Raw genomic sequence first — 20,176 nt, forward strand, 5'->3', positions numbered from 1 at the left:
TTATGTAAAAGGCAAATACAGTCAGTCTGGGATTCAGTAAGATTTTTGTTGTCCTGTTCTGAGACTGACACTGTGGACTTTTGGCTTGTATACTTTTGGTTTACAGTGATTGATCCACCTAGATCCACTGTTTATTGTCACCACAGGCAGCTTAAAGCACTCTAGGATAACTTGGAGCTCAGGAATTGCCGTATGTGCCCTTTCATACCATCTTGTATCAAGTTGAAAAAAAATGAGACCAAGGCCATGTAGCCTGTTCTGATGAAATCAGGAGACCTGTCAATGGCAAAAGACCTCTGGTAATAACCTGAAACAGGTTTGGGCTCTCAAAATCACAATATGGATGTTAAAAGTTGGGACAGTCTCATGAAATCAGGATGTGATGATGTTATTAATGGAGATTATGTTGGTAATATGTATGTTCACTGATGAGGGATTAAAACTGTACTAGTTTTTAACTTTACAATATCTGGTTTTTAAATGAATCTTGAGTTTCAATCTTGCAATATTTACCAGCATAATTTTTGGCAATAAATATGAACGTGTATTGTTAATGATACTAAGTTTGACCAGAGAGCATAAGTAACAATATTCAGGGTTTCCATGTGTAAGTGTTTCACTGAATCCCTGTGAAGCTTTTTTAATAAGTTTGGGTTTTCCATGAAGAAAAACCCTTACATATCAGTTTCCATGTATGCAGTGGTTACAACTACTGTAGAAATCACAGTACCATCCATGCTGGGATGTCGTTATCTCCTGTGTAAGGATGCATTAATAAACATAATCAAAAATGTCATGTCTCTGAGAGGCAGAGAGATTTTATGCCTTTTATAGAGATTGGAAAAATTGACTTAAAGTTTCATGACCTTAATATCTGACTAGATCCAGGTTTTCATTCTTAAAACTTTGTTCTGCAGCTACCTGGATGTATATTGCTTTTGGACTGAAAGTCCTTTTTGTACCTAAAATTCTTCATTTGACCAAGCTCTCTAGTACCATAGTGTTTATGGTGCTGCATAGCTTGGCATCTGTTAAATATATGAAAATCTTTTAGGCCATGTGAAATAGGTGTTCCTCAATTTGTGTTAGCTGAGATGTATGTGCTGCCAAGTGAACTGCTGAGTACAACTTATAAGGCTTCATATAAACTGGCTGTAGGAGTAGGGATGCTGCTTCCTGTGACCTGCTGGTTCAGCCAGAGGGCAGGTACCCAGGATGTGGATGATACTTTAAAGACACATCTCCTTTCTTTGAGAAAAAGCAGTAACCATAAATTTGTAAATTGCCTGGAGCTGCGGGCATTATCAGCTTTCCTTTTTAAAACTCATCTCTGTAAGGAATAGTTAAGAAATCAGAAGAATGAGGGAGTGATTGTGACTTAGTGGTTACATTACATATATGAAGTAGAGGAAACCTGGTTTTTAATTTCTGTGCCATTTGGAATTTCTGTATTTTTATCAAATAAATATTCAATATTAAACATATTGAAGCTGGGCCCCCTTTTTTTCAGGACATTATTTTTTCTCTGAAATGAGGGACTTGTTCTTTAAAACAAACAGGCAAAACTTGGTCCATCTCGCTCTGAGATGGCCAAAGACTGTGAATCCTAAATGGTGGATATACATTGTCCAGATTTTCCAAGCATCAAGCAGCCACATTAGAGCTACCACCTGACTATGTTGCCCAGCATCTGTAAATTGCAGGCAAATGGCCAAATTTGTCCTTTTTTTGTTTGTTTTTGTTTTTCCAGGACAGAATTTTGAGGGGCATAGTAGGAATGCAGGGAGGAAATAGGGAGAAACCTGAACATCTGGCAGCTTTACCTCAGGTTACTGAGCTTTTTTGTGATGAAATACAAAATACAGTTAAGAGTTCCTTGGTTTAAACAGAAGCCATTTTCCCATTTTTTAATTCTTGATGGTGTTTCTGTTGTCAAGACTAGATTCAGATGAAGAGAAGGTTATTAACTGGAGAATCTCATTCTGATGGAACTAATTTCAGTACATAAAATGTTGACAACTTTCAGATATTTACATTTTATATACTACCAAGATTTCTGTTTGGTTTATTTAAATCCTGTCACATTGCCACAATTAATTACTGGTATTTTTGCCTTGCAATTGAAGTGATTACAAGTGTGTATAACTTAGCTTCAAGCAGCTTTTAGCCAAAACATAATTTAATATCCAGCTGTTTTTCCCAACACCTCCCTCAAACACCAGAAAACATTTAGCTTTCCAGATTCATCTTTTGAAGCCAGTAGCCATGGTGTCAGCAGATTGAAGCACAAGCAGAAGTCCTGGGGTCCCAGTCCCCAGATCAGTGGCAAAATATCTTTCAGAAGAAAGTAGTGCATGATGTACAAGTGTGTTGCAAATCCTAGTAATTTAAAATACAAGTAATTTGGAATATTAAAAGCTTTCTGTAAGTGCAAAGTATTAGAATAGCCTTTTTCTTCTTACTATAAAACTTCACTAGATGTCAGTGTGGAAAGTATTTTTACTTAAATGCATTATGCAATATAGAATGAGAAGTGTTAATTCATTTAACAAATGCAGATTTAGGGTGACACTTACTAGAACTTGGTAGTAATTTATTTGTAGAAATGCCGTTTCAGAGCACCGAAAACAATTTTCATAAATTCACACTGAATTCTAAAAATTTTTTCTGTGCAATAAGACATTAAAAAGTCAAAATCTGTTTCAGTATTCAATAAATTTCTGAGGTACGTGCTGTAAATCAAAATAAAATTTTAAAACATAATTTAAATTATTTTTAGGGTTAAAACCAGCAGACTTTTTGGTATTGTTTTATATTCTTAATTTTTTTCAGTGAGAAAAATATTAATGTTTATTTTCTTGCTTTTGGGTTGTGGAAACTGAGGTTGTTTGTATGAGGGTAGCAAATATATTTTCACATGGCTCAAGACAGGGCTTAGGCATTAACTTACATACTTAGAGAAGGAAAAAAAGCATATCTATTTGTACATATTTAACTTCAATTAAGAAAAGTATTCCTAATCTGTAAGTGTGCTTGTGCATTCTTGTAACTGTATTATGTGTTTATATTACATTTAAACAATCAGACTATTCTGTGCCTACATGAGAAAGTTGATTGTTTTAGGGGTTTTTTGAGCATTTTTTGGTGTTATTTTATTGGATCGTCAGTGCTTGTATTGAAGGTTTAGTCTCCTATGAGATAGTTAGACTTTTCCCTTTAAATGAATTCCTTTTGTTTCTGAACTGGTTTAGGTACTCTATGTGCCTTTGGTTTCACTATATTGTTAAAGTGGGGTTGTGGCCAGGAATAGTTTACAGATGAGCCTAATGAAACAGTCAGTGAGCATCTGAACATAGGTATTTCTGCTGAAGTACAGAACAAAAGAGGACACCCTCTCCAATGCTATTCTGTCTGCTAGTACAGCACTGAAAAGATTAGGATGAGAGGAACACAGACTGCTTGCATGCTGGCTTCAACTGCCAATTCACGATTTCTCTCTTGAAGTTACTTGCTTTGAACAGACATTTAAGTGACCTTTCTGTTTTTCAGGGTTCATACAAAGAGGTTGATTCTGTGCAAGGCTAGGATATGACTAAGGGAGCCATAAGGAAAAACTCAAGCTATGCTTGCAGTAATTTTCCAGGTTTAACTTGCATAGTGGGTACATAGTCATTAAAAAGCAATCTTTGAAAAATATGATTAAAAAGATGCAACTCTGCTCGATTTGCATTCAGAAGTTGAATTTTGGATTATTTCAATGTATTAAGTATCTTCTTTTTAGAGGACAAAAGTTTTTTGGTATTTTTTCTCCCTAAATACTGGCATCACAAATTCACACCCTTTTTTTTTTTTAGTACAAAAAAGAACATTTTTTGTGCTGAATTTTACTGTGAAATTAAATCCATGCTAGCATACTGAGAACCAAGGTTTACGGAACTAATTTATGTTTTATAAATCAAATAAATGAATATGTACGTGAAAATCAAGCTGGATGTGAAAGCATACAAAAATTGATTGAGTACTTTCTTCTTAAAACTGAAAAATCTAGAATCTTTGTCAGTTTTCATGACCTTATATATGAGAAATCTAGATATGCTTAAATGCTTGCTGAAGTATGGGATGGATAGGTCTTCATATTAGCCTTTAACTTAATTGCATTTCCCATGGTATTATAACATGAAAAGAGATTGGTCCAGAGTTTGGGATTGTAGGTCTTTTTTTGATCAATCTGGAAGCAAGTAGAAGATTTGGATTTTGAGAGATCACTGGTGCACTGTGTACTGTAACTCTGGAAACTGCTGCTGTAACAACATTTCATATTGCTCCTTTGGAAATGTCTGCATCGATTTCTGTCAGAGGCTGGATGAGATTTTTTTTAACTGTCTGTGTTCTATGCAGATCATAGGAAAAGTCAAAGGACACAAAGCTAGGGTTTATATCTAGTCTCAGCTGTCTCCCCACTCTTCATAAGCATTCCTATCCAGGCGATATCCTTGGATCCTGTCCTGTGCAGTACAGAATCAGCAGAGTCATAGAATTGTTGGAAGGGATGTTAAAGATCGTTCTGTTCCAACCCCTGACCATGGGCAGGAACAGTTTCCATTAGACCAGGTTGTTAAAAGTCCTATGCAACCTGGCTTTGAACACATATGGGAATGGGGCATCCACAGCTTCTCTGGGAAGCCTATTTCAGTGCCTCACCACCCTCACAGGGAAGAAAGTAGCCTTATGTAAGTGTTGTTTGTGTATTAAATATTTTAAGTAATGTAGTTAAAGGATTGTTGTGACTGAAGTTGCACAAAAATGGTATGTTTTGCCTTGCCCTTCTCTGTTACCTAAGACTGTATGCCAGAGAGTTTGGCATAAGTACAGTCGTCATTGTACATTACAACCTTTACAAGCTTTGTTCCTTTAATTTCTTGAGTAGAATGGCACTCAGCTTGGCTGTAGTTTACACTGGAGTAGAATGGCACTCAGCTTGGCTGTAGCTTAACACTGCATTTCCTGAGTCCTGGGATTTATCCTCTCCTGTCTACAGCTTCTCACTCTGCTCATAAACCAGAACTTAGAATATTTATGACACAGACTTTTGTAGCAATTTATGGGAGCCTTCTCGAGGAAGATTAAAGTTGACTGATCAGCAAGATTGCTGATTTTCCATTTTGAGGAGTTAGGCATATGATAAATGTTTTTAAATAAGATACTCTAGTGGGAGAGCTAGAACTGGTGATTCTGGTTTACTCTAAGTTTAAAAAATGGGTGGGGAGAACAAATTGAAGAATTTCATATAAACAGTCATTTTGTGGACTCTGTATTGTGAATACTGCAGGAAAATTGTGTCCTGTGTATTTATGCTGGTGGGAGCAGATGAAAAAATAAAAAAGCTTAATTCACATTCATTAAATTCGGGCCATCATCTTCTCCCATTTCCAAAGTAAAAGCTGAAATCATTCTCAGTGGGATGTTATTTTGTGGAGGATAGGGTAGGAACAGAAACTCATGTTTTAGTAAAAATAACGAACTGATTTTAGAGTAGAAACATCTTCTACCACTTTCTGGAAATGCTTGCTAGAGGGAAAGTTCTGTAAGACTTTGGCATACAAATATTTGGTCAGTACATGCCAGTCTCTGGACACAAGTATACACTGTGCTGCACAGACTTATGTGAGAGGAGACTGTTAAAAGCACAGTCCTCTTCTCATGATGTGGTTGTCTCCTGACTGTTTCCTTGTGTAGTAACTGAAGCCATAATTTTACAAGATGTAATATTTTCAAGACTTGGTTTGCTCTAAAGCCCAAGGCTACAAATAGTACATGGACAAATAAATAATAATGGCTACAGCATAGAAAGACTGCTTGTGAAAGTGGACTGTTTGAGTCATGAATCGAGGCATACGTGTACTGCGGACAGCTGGTATGTTACCCTGAAAATCAGAATGTGAATCAACTTGCTCCTCCTCTCTGAATGCTGAACAGGAGTGACACTGCTAATCTGCTTTGTATTCCCATGTTTCATAGAATCATAGAATAGTTTGAGGTGGAAGGGACTTTTAAAAGTCATCTAGACCAACCCCTTGCAATGAGCAGGGACATCTTCAACTAGATCAGGTTGCTCAGCGCTCTGTCCAACCTGACTTTGAATGTCTCCAGGGATGAGACATCCACCACCTCCCTGGGCAACCTGTGCCAGTGTCTCACCTTCCTCATTGTAAAAAACTTCTTTCTTATACTTTGTCTAAATCTACCCTCTTTTAGTTTAAAACCATTAGCCCTTGTCCTATTGCTACAGGCATTGCTAAAGGGTTTGTCCCTATCTTTCTTATAAGACCCCTTTAAGCACTGAAAGGCCAGAATAAGGTTTCCCCAGAGCCTTCTCTTCTCCAGGCTGAACAACCCCAGTGCTCTCAGTCCATCCCCATAAGGAGAGGTATTCTGTCTCTCTGAGCTTCAAAAGGGATGGTGATGGTGTTCTTTGTGCTCCCTTGCAGAAGAGCTATCCTTTCCTTACCATGGAGGTAAAGTTAGTGACATTTACAAATTTCACAGTCACCATCTGACTATATTATTTACTTCTGAGCCAAAATGAACTGTGGTCACTGAGGATCAATACAACATTGTTAGCTGGAAAATTTTTCTTAGTAGCAGGACATTTAGATTTATAACCAGAAATACTTGTGTCACAGACAAAAAAATTCCCTTTTTTGAAATGAGTGTACAGTTTCTCACAGTGCACTGCAGGAGTACCTGATTTGGTAGGGGCTGCAAGCACCAGGTATTCCTGCTTTGCTATGTAATGATGCCCCTTGTCTGCACCCCAAGGTGCACTGTTTCTTCCACCTAGAAATTCTGTCTAGGTTCTAATTGAAAAACTGAAATGTCAGCCTTAAAATGAGAAGTGGCAGCCACATTTTAGAAGGTTTTTAGGTAGTTACAGCCTCAAGTAGCTGCCTACAAAGGTTTCTAAGAATATATCTGTGCTTAACATCTATTACTTTTAACCATCTAAGAATTTTTTTTTTAAGTCTGTTTCTTTGGGAACCTTTTGAAGTTAAGTAAGGGTAGGTTTGAAGGAACAGTAGGAGTGTGAAATGGGCCAAAATTCTAATTTGAAAACTGTGTTCTTAAACCCTTTTTGGGATTTTTCTGTATTGCACTTGCCCTTGCCCTTTCAGTTGATGGAATATGAAATAAACCTGTATAATGCAAGTTACTCTTAGTGTTTCATTCATTTTTGCTGCAATTGCTACAAAGGGAAAAAACCCAAACCTTCACCTCAGAAAAAAAAGAAGTAAAGCCTTGAAAAATTGTATTTACAGTATTGGTTTCAAAGCCTTGCAGACAGCATCTCACAAAATACTTGCTTCAAGTATTTCAGTAGTCTTTCAGTAAGAATTTAATGTGAAGTTATGCTGTAATTATAGATGCACACATCTTTGAATTCCATATTTAGAGACAAAGTTTGAATTTAAATGCATCTTTAGGGAGCATCTGAGATTTTGCCGAACAAGGTGGAGTTCTCTAGTGTAAAGGGATATTGTTTTCTGTTCCCTCCTGTCTCTTAAATAATGGTGCAGAGGACACTGTCAGGCTATTATGGCATTTGGGCTTTGTCTGCTGCCCTCATCATATTTACTAGTACAGATTTGTATCCATAATTTAGCTGATGATTCATTTGCCAGTACATAGGTGAATACTTCTAGCTCATTTGGCAGTATGTGTGTTGGCATAGCAGTCATCATGGAAGCAAAATGTATGTGTTTGTATTTGGATCTTGCAGCAGATGTGTAATACAAAAGAGCTGCTGCTTTGGCATGGGCACTTTCCTGGCTCTGCCCCCACTTTAAGTGTTCCCTTGTTATCATCTGTGATTGTGACTCATATTGATGTTTATCTGCATTTTCAGAATGAAAATAGCATCGTTCTGTTTTCCTTTTTTTTGTTCTTGTGATGTTTCAAAGATAGTGCAGCATCTTACACACACAGTGGAAACAGAACTTTATAATACAGTTTTTCTCAACTGCGATACTGATTCCTAAAACAACTTGTAACCCATCTGTCTCCATTTGGTGGCTGAAAAGCAGGGATTTGCAATCAGGGTATTAGAATGTGCAAGTGGATCAACAGTTCTGTGGAGTCAAGTATGTTTAAATTATTATGTGTGGTAAGTAGTATACAGGAAACAGAAAAGGTAATGATAAGAGAAAATACGTACTTGCTCCCTTTTTTTATTTTTTTTTTTGTGGGACTTGGAGCAAAAGTGGACTTAAGATGTGTATGTAGTTTACCCTCAAGTCAGGGTTTAACTAGTCTTATTTGGTAAGTTAATTTGCCGAATAAAATTCTGGCTTCTAAAGAAGCAGCAGTTTCTGTTCCTTTCACATTTACAGGGCATTTTTCTAAAGAAATTTCAGCTAACTTCCTTCATTTCTGCATTTTCGTTAATACTAAAGCTACAGAATCAAATTGGAATGCTGTGTTTCAGTTTTGCTAGTCTTCTCCTTTTCTGCAGGCCGAGGAGAACAAAGACATGAAAAGGTCTGAAGATACAAGGAGCTGGAAGGGAGAGGAAGCAGCAGTAACTTCACTGCTTGTTTGCCTTTACCTCACACAAATGTGGCCATGCAAACACCACACATTAAACAAGCACAGTAAAAATTGCTAAAATAGAACTTGATAATGGGGATATTGAACTGTCTTTGTAAGTTGAATTCTGGCTGTGGTTAATTAGGTAAATGTGCTGCTCCAACCATGTTATTTTGCGTGCCTCATTATTAAATGAAGGGAAAATGTAGGATGAAATCAAACTATTGCATCTTTACTTGCTGGAGCATTTACTTCCCCTTGTCCATACGTGCACTGCGAGAACACAAAGCATAACAAATAGTGTTTGCATTTAGTTCTGAATACAGTGAGGTCCATGATCACTCTTCTCTCTATGAAAGCAAGCTTCAAAGCCTGTCTGGCTGCCCGGACTTTGCATTTCTGCACATGTGATGGATGGGTTCGTTGTTCTAATGAAGCATGGCTGTTGTTGGAGGTCATGGTCACGGGAGAGAAGCAATCCATCTTTAATGAGGGGCAATTCTACAGAGACCTTGAATGCCAAGGCAGAGATGTAGCATTTCATTTTTTTATTTGATATAGAGGGCCAGTGCAGAGACACTATCTTGTTTTACAGATCTTTTTTAATTATGAAGAAGGTGGGAGCTGTATCCGGTACAAACATTAACCATTTTAGATATTTTGGCTTAGTTCCCAAGTGTAATGAGTCTGGAGGTTGCAAATGTGTATATTTCTATGGCCAGATCGCTGATGAGATGGAGAAATCAAACCTCTGGCCATGCACAGATGCTGTTAGACTTGCCTGTCTGAGCATCCATCCTTAGGAACTGAGGTCTCACAGGCTGCATGCTAACTAGCAGGCAGTGTCTGTAATCAAGGGGAACATTATGGCCTAGGGAAATTCTTCAGAGCAATTCCCATCAATACAGATAGTAGGTGTGTATTTTAAGTACCTCTGATGATTAGGAGCTTGTTTTAGGGGTCAGTCTGAATGTGGATCTTCTTATGGACCAGGCATATTCTGACCAGGCAGATTCTGTTACATGAATTCCCTCCTTTCTGTTTTCTAGGCTGCTTATAGATGTTGGTTGTGATAAGGGTAACCGAGTCCTTGTCAACTGAGCCCAGGTCAAGAAAGAGCAAATTAAGAATAACAACTTTTCTTCATTGCATTAGTCATAGTTGGACTACTGTACCAGGGATGTACAACTACACACATTACCAGTTTCCTTACACATCTGTTTTGGTTTTTAAGATCTAAAAATGAGATTGTTCTCTCATGGTGGATTTATTCAGTATTTTAATTAATTTGCCTAAAGACTATGTCTGATTACTGTGTATGTGGCTGATGTCTGTTTGAGAAGAACATAAAACACTTTCTCTAAGTGTGAAGAATGCTAATTATCTTTTTCTCCTTTGCTTCTACTCTTGGGCCTGTGGGAGACAGCTGTTACTTAGCAGAGGGAGGGATGAACATCACTTCTTCCAGGCTCAGAAGAAGTTAAAACGTGAAATGCATCTGCTGTGCTTCATTGACATGTCTGTTCCTGGATTTGTTCTTTGAATAAACTTCTCTGAAAGGTGGCAGGAATCACCAGCACTGTCAGGAAAGAATCAAAACGAGGAAAGAGCTGTGTGTTCACCAGAAAATTGGAAATTCAACTCATGCTTTGGCTTTGAAAACCAGAAAATATTGTATTCACTGAACTCAGCGTTCAGGAGTAAAATATGTAATGTGATCACAATTTTCTCTTTCTTGCACTTGTTTCATTTATTTAAGCTTTGTTTAGTTTGACAGTTTCAAGCTAAACAGATACAGATTGAAGTATCTAAGGTAATGCAAGTGCAGGGCTACAGTTAAAAATTTTGAGTTAAAACAGTTAAAACTTTTTTGAGTTTAAAAGTTTGGCTGTTGACCTCTCTCTTTTTAGCCCAGTTCTTGTGCTGTGTTTATCATTCTGGTATCTGAACAAATGGCACATAAACTGATTTAGAGGAGAGGAGGGTTTACATGTACCAATATTTAGTATATTTTAAGATTTCTTTTAAAAAAATAATTTTAACAGCAAGCATTTTTGCTGTATTTTTGTTTGTCTTTCAGGTTGATCCAGCTTTGAAAGAAAAATTGAAACAGAACACTGTGACACTGGAATCTGAATATGAGGTAAAATAAATTTGTTGCTTGGGGCTCATAACCTTGGGTACCCTTGAATACCCTGGCCGCTGGTGGGTTGTATCTGTCCCTAACTAAAATTAGATCAGCCATCTGCCTTTAACTCACTGATGTCCAATAAAAACAAGGTTTTTATGTAAAGAAAGGTTTTTGAACACATAATGCTTCTTTCTGAACACAGCTTCACTTTGATGTCCAGTGCAGTGGTACAAATAAATTCCACTCTTTCTGTGGTTAACCTAGTTTATAAATGTAGAGCTGATGTTGGCCTTAGAATGTGTGTGCACATATGTCAACACTTCTGCCGCATGAGTTTTGATGATCTTTAGACCAAATTACAGAGCAATGTGCATGATATGCTTTCTGTTATTTCTTGCTTCTGAAATTTATGTGCATCTTTCAAACAACTGTCATTCTTTTTACATGGTTTCAGAAAATTTTATAGAGAAATATTTCACTCAAGTTTCCTTAACACTGCATTTTCTTTGAACATTACTGACCTCCAAGATGTCTGTTCTGACCAGTTTAATATCCAGAGTTTCATAAATCTTCAGGTCTACAAAAAGCCATGTTAGAAAAACTGGAAAAAAACCTCCCTTGAACCAGAAACAAAGGATAAAGCTATTTAAGATAATTTTTAATGTTCTAAAATTAATTGAATCAAATGTCCTGCTAACACTTTATCTATCTCTATGGTCCTTTTGCTGAACACAGGTTTTTGTTTTCTTCCCTTACCACATTCCTGTGACAAGCCTTTGAAGATCTTGATAGCACCCATTGTTCTCGTATTTAGGTCTCCAGAGGACAGAATGTGGTCTTGATAATAAATCGTTACTATCATATTACTCTTCTGTGATTTCTGTATTTTTGCATGCCTAATTTCACAAAATATCTGTATACCTGCTAGTTTTTACCATTATTGCAAACACTTTTGGGCTGTCCCCCTGCTATGAAGAACTACGGTTTGTGGTGTAGGGAATAAAAAGATGGAAAGTTCGAATGGAGACTCAAAACTTACAGATCCATTAGGTTCTGATTGCCTCTGGGATTATTGTGTCCCTCACTTTCCATTCAATATACTGTAAGGCTGCTCTGATTTATTTATGTGGAACAAAAAGTAAAAAGAACCACAAGCAGCAAAAAGAACCAGATCTCAAACTCAATACCTAACCTCAAAATCAACTGATCTGTATTCAGATATGCCTTACTTTCTCTTCAGAAGATAAGTAAATAGTTGAAGGATAATATTTAAATAACCATAATTGCATTAGCTTTATGGATAAATCAATGGTAATAAAATACATCTGACATAACAATATATTATAAGCCTACTTGGATAATGAGACTCCTTTCTGATGCACAGAAATGAGAGAAGCAATCTTGTTTTTTTCTTAATCTAAACTGCAGAGAGTTCCCAGACCAAGATTCTTCCAGAGTAGTGCTTGGGTGTTATAGAGGGCAGACGAGTTCAACAAATCAAATGGATTTGCATTTCCCCATAATGAAAATAGATTTGGATTATTGTTTTGAACTCCAATATCAATATATACTATAGGAACCAACTTGCAAGCACTAGGCATATTAATTTCTATCTTCAGTGAGACTTGTGAAGCTACCAGCAGTCCCGCACATGCTTCACCGCTCCACCCTGTGTGACATTTTAAGTCAATGTTACCTCTGTGTTCTGGTGGACAGAATCTAACCAATCACTGAGTTACAGCTGACATTTAGGAGAGTAGTTTCTTGTGGACCCTGTCTGTTCCAGACTAGGGGATTTTTGGGTGGACTTTTTTCCTTTCTGTATTTTTCTGACTTGTCCAAAATACACTTAAGAACATCTTCTAATTCAATATCTAGCTCACACTGAAGGATTACATGGGTGGCTGTTACTAAATATGGTGTGATAAGAGATCAAGGGCAGTTAAAAAAAAGTTCCTGTTTTGATATGTAAAGCTTTATTTTAAAATATTATTAGCATTATGTATGCAGCTGTTACTGAGGATACCACACTTTTGAATCATGATTGCCTGATACATGCAAATGTCCTTTGGCTCTCCCTAAGATTTTTAAAAATACCTTACAGAAATGTACAAGTCCCACCAGCGTGCTTGTAGCAAATATGGGTAGAGTCCTTCCCAAATCTTCGTTCACGAAGCCCAGCCATGATGATGATGATGATGATGACAGAAATGTACATATTGAATACATACTGAATTCCTCTAGGATGTCATAATTTCTTTTATAAGCATACATATGCCCTTATGGATGTATTGCAAAAGATAAAGACATTTCTGGTATTTTAGACATGTTGAAGTATGCTTTTTGTCTCCAGTGGGGGGGTGGTGATGTAAAAAGTTGTAATGACAGACTTAATCAATTTACTGTGAAGAAATCAAAATAAAGACATTTTCTTACCTTCTAGTTTACTAAATTATCTCTTCTCAAGCTATACAAAATTTACTTTATTTCATGCAGGAGTGTTTCTGGTCAGGATACTATTTTGAGGAAGGAAGAATTTACATGTGTAATTCATGCTGCATTTCTTATATCTCAGATCTGTTAATAATGCCATTTATCTTGTGCCTTGGGCTATGCCAGAGGAGCAAACTACCTTTGCATGCATTCTCCATTGTTTATGCATTCCTCTCACACACTTCTGTGTCCTCGTGTGACCAATTAGTCCTTGCTCTTCCCCTTTGCCTAATAAATCATGGTTCTGTCCACTAGTGACACTGGTACTAATGTGATTGCAGTTCTGCTGCTGAGCTGGGGCCTTGTAGAACACACTGAAAAAATGTCAAGTGTTTGACCTGTGACAAAAGGATAGAGTATTTTATTTGAAAGCACAAAAAATACAGTTTAAAAAAGGGAGACAAATAAACTGATTGAGTTGAAAACATTCTTGTAGTTGTTCAACAATCACAGTACATTCCTCTTCATTGGTTTAATGCAGTCTCAAAATAACATTCCTTATCCTAGCACTTGGTTGCTGTACTTCTGTGAAATTAATGGTTTAGTAAACACTAGAAAATATGGCCTCAGTTACATCTGACCCCAAAATATAGAATTGTTGTTAAAGGGTTTTCTAGCAAATAAAAACATCCTTATGAATTTATTAAACTTTTACAATGGGAAAATCCTTTAAGTTTGTATCAAATACATGATATCCAGTGGGAACCAATAGCAAGTGAAAGTAGAGGAAAAAATATCACAATAAATAAAAATGTGAGGGATTGCTATGGAAACAGTAAATGAGAAGTTATAAAGCAGAGAAGGTTGACACAAGATGCTAAGGGCATCAGAGCTGTCTGATAAGTAAGCTGACAAGGGTATGGGTAAGAGAATGGTGTTGCAGCAAACCATAAAGAATAAAATAATGAGGATGTGAAATCATGAGTAACTGTTGGCAAAGTAACAACATTGAAGAAATACATCTGTATTTTTTTAATAGAAAAAAGTCCTTTGTATTTGAATCAGATGAACTTCCAAACTCTTTAATAACTAAACAAGATGTTATTTAATATCTACTAGACTCTCATGGTTTATAGGTGAGTTCCAAGAATATGCTTGGAAGACTTCAGTGGCTGCTGAAAATTTCAGTCTGGGATTGATGGTTCTCTGGGAATCATTATTGGGTAGGAAGGTGATACTATGAAGTGTTCTGTGAGATTTGAGGTGTATCTAGGCAATATTGAGTACTTTTTTCAGTATAAAGATATTACAGAAGTTGTAAAGTCCTTACTAACGTGCAAGTGACACGAAAGTATTGCAATAGTATATGTATGACAAGGCAGGGACAGAGAACTGTTCATGTTACTTGGTAAGCTGGGCCCATTAAATGTGCAAAGTACCTTTTAAAGTTGCCAAAGCTATTTATTTTTCAGGCCAGATTGGACTGTGTTATGGAAAGCAGCAACTCTGGAAAAGACTTAGGAGTCAGTGACTGAATAATTCAACTTGATCTTCTACTGTGGTATTCAGTGTATGAATATAAAGAGGAATGGTAGATGTAGGAACAGGTGATTTTACTTCTGAGTGTGGCACTGATGAAGCTGAAACACTGGTTCAACTTTTGGTGTCCATATCTTGAACAAGGGTTTACGAATGGATTAGGTTGCAGAACAGGCTGACTGTATTAACTTAGGGCTAGAGAAAAGGCCTTAAAAGAAACTTAAAGATTTAAGTATTTTTAAAAATACCAAAAAGAATGTTACTTACTTATAAATACGTTCATAAGGAGAAAGTGATAGCTATTGAAGATTTTTTTATTGCAGAAATGATACTAAAATTAGAAGTAAGGTCCATTATTGATAGATGGGAACATTATTTGAACACAACAGCTAGGAAAATGGGTCCTCTGTCTTTCAGAATATCAAAACTGTAAAACTTTTTAAAGTTTTCCTTCAACTAGTTGTAAGCTATTGGACTCAGTATGACATAATTCATTGTGAATGGTCATACCAAAGAGTGCTGCTTTCTTGACTAAGTGCATAAACGTTGATCAGGTTTTGTTCCTTATAATTCGATAATCACAAAAGTTCAACATCAGATCTGGACAGAAGTTTTGTAATGATTTGTCCTGAGAATTACAGCAAAAGTATTGTAATTGCAGCGTTAAAATATATGTTGAGGACAGTTCAAAAATTAAAAGCAGATATATGGAGAGGTTTCTTGTGAATATAACCTCTTTATTTACTGTCTTAAAAGAAGAATTTGAATAGACCTTACTTAAAAAGATTCAAGCCACTTAATGCTCATTTGACTTCAGGCATTCTGGTGCCAGCAGAACAGAGGAAATTTCAGGAAACTGACAGTGTAATAACATGGTAATTTTTGTTATCAAATAGATGCGTCCAAGTGTGTGGACATCAGGAGTACTCTAGAAAGAAAGTAATTCCTGAATGTCAGTAGGTGAAATTTGCAACTATCTTATTGTTATAGTTATCAGTAATTGAGGATTACTGATTTTGTTGTTAAGAATTAACAGATTAGTGTATTGAATTGATTTACTTCACTGTCTGTGAAGATACTAGTGGCTAAATGTCTTGAGCTGTTGGAGAGCTGACTAAGATGTTAGGTAAACATCCCTCCTGTTACGACACTAAGAGATACTTCCATGCTCTCTTCTTGTTGCATTGTCCAGCCTAGACAGTAGAATCCAAATGCCCACCAGGTTGTGTTTGGGACAAGCTGAGTTTCTTGCATTTCAGTTTATTCACATGTAAAATGGTCTAGATTGTTTTTATTTCACTGTGAGTGTTTAACACTTAATGTTTTGTAGAGAAGGACAAAGTGGTGTTATTTTATCATTAATGGAAACTGCCATGGGAAAGGATTTTAGTTAAAACAGTTTGTGCTAGGCATTTTATTCTGAGCATATGTACAGTCCGTAGCCAAGCTGTAGTCTGGACCTTTTATTCTTGACATCTGAAAAGTTTTGTGTGCCATAGTTCAGTATGTTTGAAGTATAAACTACGTTCATAGTTTTTCATAGAGAAACGCAAGAAGTAGAATTTGGTGATGGGCATAGCACAGGAAGAGTTCATGGTGGAAAAGCCTTCTTGCAGGAAAAAAGACAGCCTTCAAAGGAAAGTTCATAGGGTATTGCTTTTTACTGGTCTTATTTCTAGAATTCATCTCTATTAATAGTCCTGTAAATTCTTTCCTGGTCATCTCTTTGCACAGGATTTTCTGTAACTGTGAGCTGTTTCTTTCATATATGTTGCATTTGTGCTTTTCTTATCCCATAAGAAGACATTGACTTTTCATAGATGGAAAACGAGGTGAGGTGATTAACAGTGGAGTCAGACAGCAAACATGATCGGGACACACAAATGCGTATTATAAATAATCTCATCACCATTTCTGCTCTCTCTTCTGCTTGTGTTTCCTATATGATTTTTTTTTAATCCCAGAGGAACTGACCAGCTCTTACCATGTTAGGGCCAACACTGTGTGTTGTCTCATTCACAAAAAACCCAAAAGTTTGAGTAGAGAGTTGTATCCACACAGGATGGCTGAATTCTTTAATTTATTGTCCTAAGGGATGTTGCTAGCTTCTACCAGGCAGTATTGGGAACATCTTCTTATGCAGATGACTGGGTGGAAACGTTAAGCACTTCTGTCACAGTAATGGGCCCCCAGTGGGGAACTGTTGGATCTTTGGTATGAAATATCTGAAGTAACTTTAGTATAGTGTATGGGAATTTAGCTACACAGCTGAAGCTGTATACATTCCTTTCATTGGCCGCCTCTGAACAGGATACAGCAAAACATATTGTTTTAAAAGAAGGTCTTGTCTCTGCAACCATGCAAAACAACTTTTTGCAACAATATCATCCAGTTTGTTTTTCTTACTTTTTAACTTTTTTTTTTTCTTGGCCAATTTCACAAACACTATCTGGAAAATTTTGTGACTGCCAGTGTAATTCCAGATGATGCCCACATGGACAATGAAATCTAAATGTGAAATGCTTTAAAAGATTATTATACAATTCTTGCATGTTCCTTGCTTCTCAAATTATTGTTACCTATTGTTATTTAATGTTCAAACTATATTATAAAAATGTACTCTGCTATAGCAGGTTACTGTCAGAGAATGGGTCAATGCCTGTCCTAACAAGCTCACTGATCATACAGAAAAATGAGATGTGAGATGCTTAGGGAGGCTGACCGTAGAGTTTGCATACTTTTTGGCTAAATAATCAAAGTTCTTAAAGTTGGATGGAAAAAGTTCCCAAATTCAACCCCTGACTTCATCATGTGCCTGGTAAGACTTCAGTTTTGCCCAGGTATAGCTGTTCAAAGAAGTTCAAAGGCTGAGGGAAATGCTGTTGGCAATTCAATATATAATAACCCATCTTGTTCGTAGCATCTTCCCCTTAAGTCCTTGGAGAGCCAGTGCCCCTCTCTGCCATCTTATGGCTCTAACTGAAGCAAAGAAACTCAGTGACCACAGAGTGTCATTAAGCAAGGTATTCTCTTTATTCTGGCACCAGGCAGCACGAGGGATATCTCCTCCTAACGTGCACCTGTTGGAACGGTGAATGCGTATTATATACATTTACAGTATTCATATTAATTACATTTCTTGGAATGGTCAGGTTTAAGCTAATTATTTCTCGGAACTCATCTACATGGCTTTCCGCCTCCTTGCACGTGCGCATTATCATCCAGAGGGTCTTCTTTGAGGGTCTTCAGATGAAAGCTTAAGGTCTTCCTCTTGGTTAAATTTTTGAACTTTCCTTGTTGTGCATGCTCTCTACCATCATGGTTAATAGCCAGACCACTAGTCCAGTTTGTACCAGTTCAGTTCCTGTATCTGGTGTTTGAATCACCATATTGCATACATCACTTTGACATTAGGTACATCCTGTGAGTATTGCTGATCCCCAAAATAATTCCGGACATATGCTTTATTTTCAAAAGGTTACAGGTTAACTCTGTTTTAATTACAAAAGATTAAGAGTCTACTACTTGTTTCATAACATAAATAGTCTTTAAGCACAATGCAGTTCAAACCCAAAATATCTTCCAACTTTAGAAAGACCCCAGACCTTAACTTCTAAAACTCCCCTCTTCACTCTTGTAAAAATTTAGCCTTGGTCTTTCTCAGATGGAAGTCTTTCTGATTTGAAGACCTGTTGGTTTTGATAGAACAAAAGAGTTATTCACCATTTATGTGTACTGTACATTCAGCAGTATTGCTGAGAAGTAGCTTTACTGTCACTGGCAATATAGTGGGGCACTAACACTCCTATTACTATCCTCATCAAATAGACAGGGGATGTTAGCCACAAAGAAGAAACAGGAGGATTTTTTTTCCTGTGAGAAATTTGCCCAACAGCACAAATCTAACAGTAGCCATTGATGTTACTGAAAAACTATTTATGGCTGAAAGGTTTGAAGTTGTCCTGTTAACATTTATCCAAAATCATAGTTTCTCCACAGAGAAAAGCATTCTGTTTCAACATATAAATTGAAAAGCAAGTTCTGGAAGAGAGATGAGTGGAAAATGAGCAGGAAAGTGTAGATGAGAAACAAAAGTCTTAAAACTACGCTAACTCTGTGTGACTGTTACCTGTACTAAATGAGACCAGAGTAGAGGGGGAGCATGTGCGAGGCAGAAGATTTAACTCGCCAGTTCAGCGGGATTGCTTAGTGAAGTTGACTGCTGATTTGAAGGGGTGTGGTTACTTTAGAGTGATTACTTAATGGCATGGATTTAAGTTTAATTTGACACTGTTGTTGTAAACCTTCTCTAGTTGTTTCTTTTCTTATGCTCACACTCTACTGTTAGTAATTCCGCAGTGGAAACTGATAATTTCTTGTTGTGGTAATCTCTTGGCCTTTCGCTGTGCTATTCATCACAGCTTTTCCTTCTCACATAAGAAATCTGCAAAAGCTTGCTTTTCAGATCCCTTCAGAAGAAAAAACATCATGTGTGACTCATGTTTCTAATACTTTTTGATGCTGGTACACCTCATTCTTTTTTTTATTAGAGTATCTTAGAGTATCTTTTTATCTGTATTAGAAGGACATACTGTGCCAGATTTTATATACAGAAAGTAAAGAAATTGTCCACACTTCAAGTATTCCTAGGAAGATGTTTGAAATAAACCTTTTCTATGTTGTTGGGAGGATTTTATGAGCTCCAGATAGGGACACGCTGTGGAAATCTGTATGCTCTTTCTAGCAGCAACAGAACTGTCATTTTTTGCTCTTACTGATCTCCTGCACTGTTAAAGATCACACATCCCCTTCAGTCAAGTTCATCTTTATATAGTTGAAAAAAATGCTGCAAACATCCTAAAAGTCTGTCCCTGGCTGCTCCTCTTTTAGAGAGTTGTGCTGCAGTAACTAGGACATACCTTTAAAAAGTTTAGTATGATACAAAGTTAGCAGGATCAAGCAGTCAGACTTGGGAAATTCCTTGGTCCTGTTGACTTGGCTAGGTCTCCCTAGTTGTAAATTTCAAGATAAATCTTGGTAACCAGCACTTCTCTTTCTGGGGCACAATAACCATAGCTTAATAAAACTTTCGTATACAAGGGAAATGAAAACTATCCTAAGTGTACTTCATTCTTAATTAAAAGTGGAATTTGCTGAATTTCAGATGTTTGATCTTGAAGTTGTACTGTTGTATTCATGCTATTATTTATGTTGGATCTTTCTGAGTTTTATTTTTGCTTAAGAAGATATGCCAAAAGTAAATGATGCATACATGAGTTCTGCTGACTTTACCAATAAAGCTTGCAGATCTTTTGGAATGAGAAGTCCATGTTAGGTGATCTGCAGGTGTAATCTATAAATGGCACTGGGTTATCCTCTGAGATTCACGGTGGTTTTTAAGAGATTCTTAATTTTAAAAAGGAAAACTGCTTGTAAATTAGGAGGAAATCATGGCAAAGCTTAATTCCTGATGCAAGTCTGTCTAATGTT

At 36.8% G+C, this 20,176-nt stretch overlaps 1 protein-coding gene across 3 annotated transcripts in view; it reads left to right on the forward strand.

The window, feature by feature from the left end:
• The window catches only part of LOC103761058 (cytochrome c oxidase assembly protein COX16 homolog, mitochondrial), a 45,510-nt gene that overhangs the window by 19,668 nt on the left and 5,666 nt on the right, over positions 1-20,176 (forward strand). For all 3 annotated transcript variants that reach the window (XR_001921974.2, XM_018083020.2, XM_029964320.1), the window contains one exon: positions 10,664-10,726. Coding sequence is in view for 2 of the 3 variants with exons in the window: in XM_018083020.2 (XP_017938509.1) it covers positions 10,664-10,726 (63 nt within the window). In the remaining variant the exon portion in view is untranslated. The remainder of the gene's footprint in view (positions 1-10,663; positions 10,727-20,176) is intronic.

Source organism: Manacus vitellinus, unplaced genomic scaffold (assembly GCF_001715985.3).
Source record: "Manacus vitellinus isolate BGI_N305 unplaced genomic scaffold, ASM171598v3 scaffold_6_pilon, whole genome shotgun sequence".
NCBI lineage: Eukaryota > Metazoa > Chordata > Aves > Passeriformes > Pipridae > Manacus > Manacus vitellinus.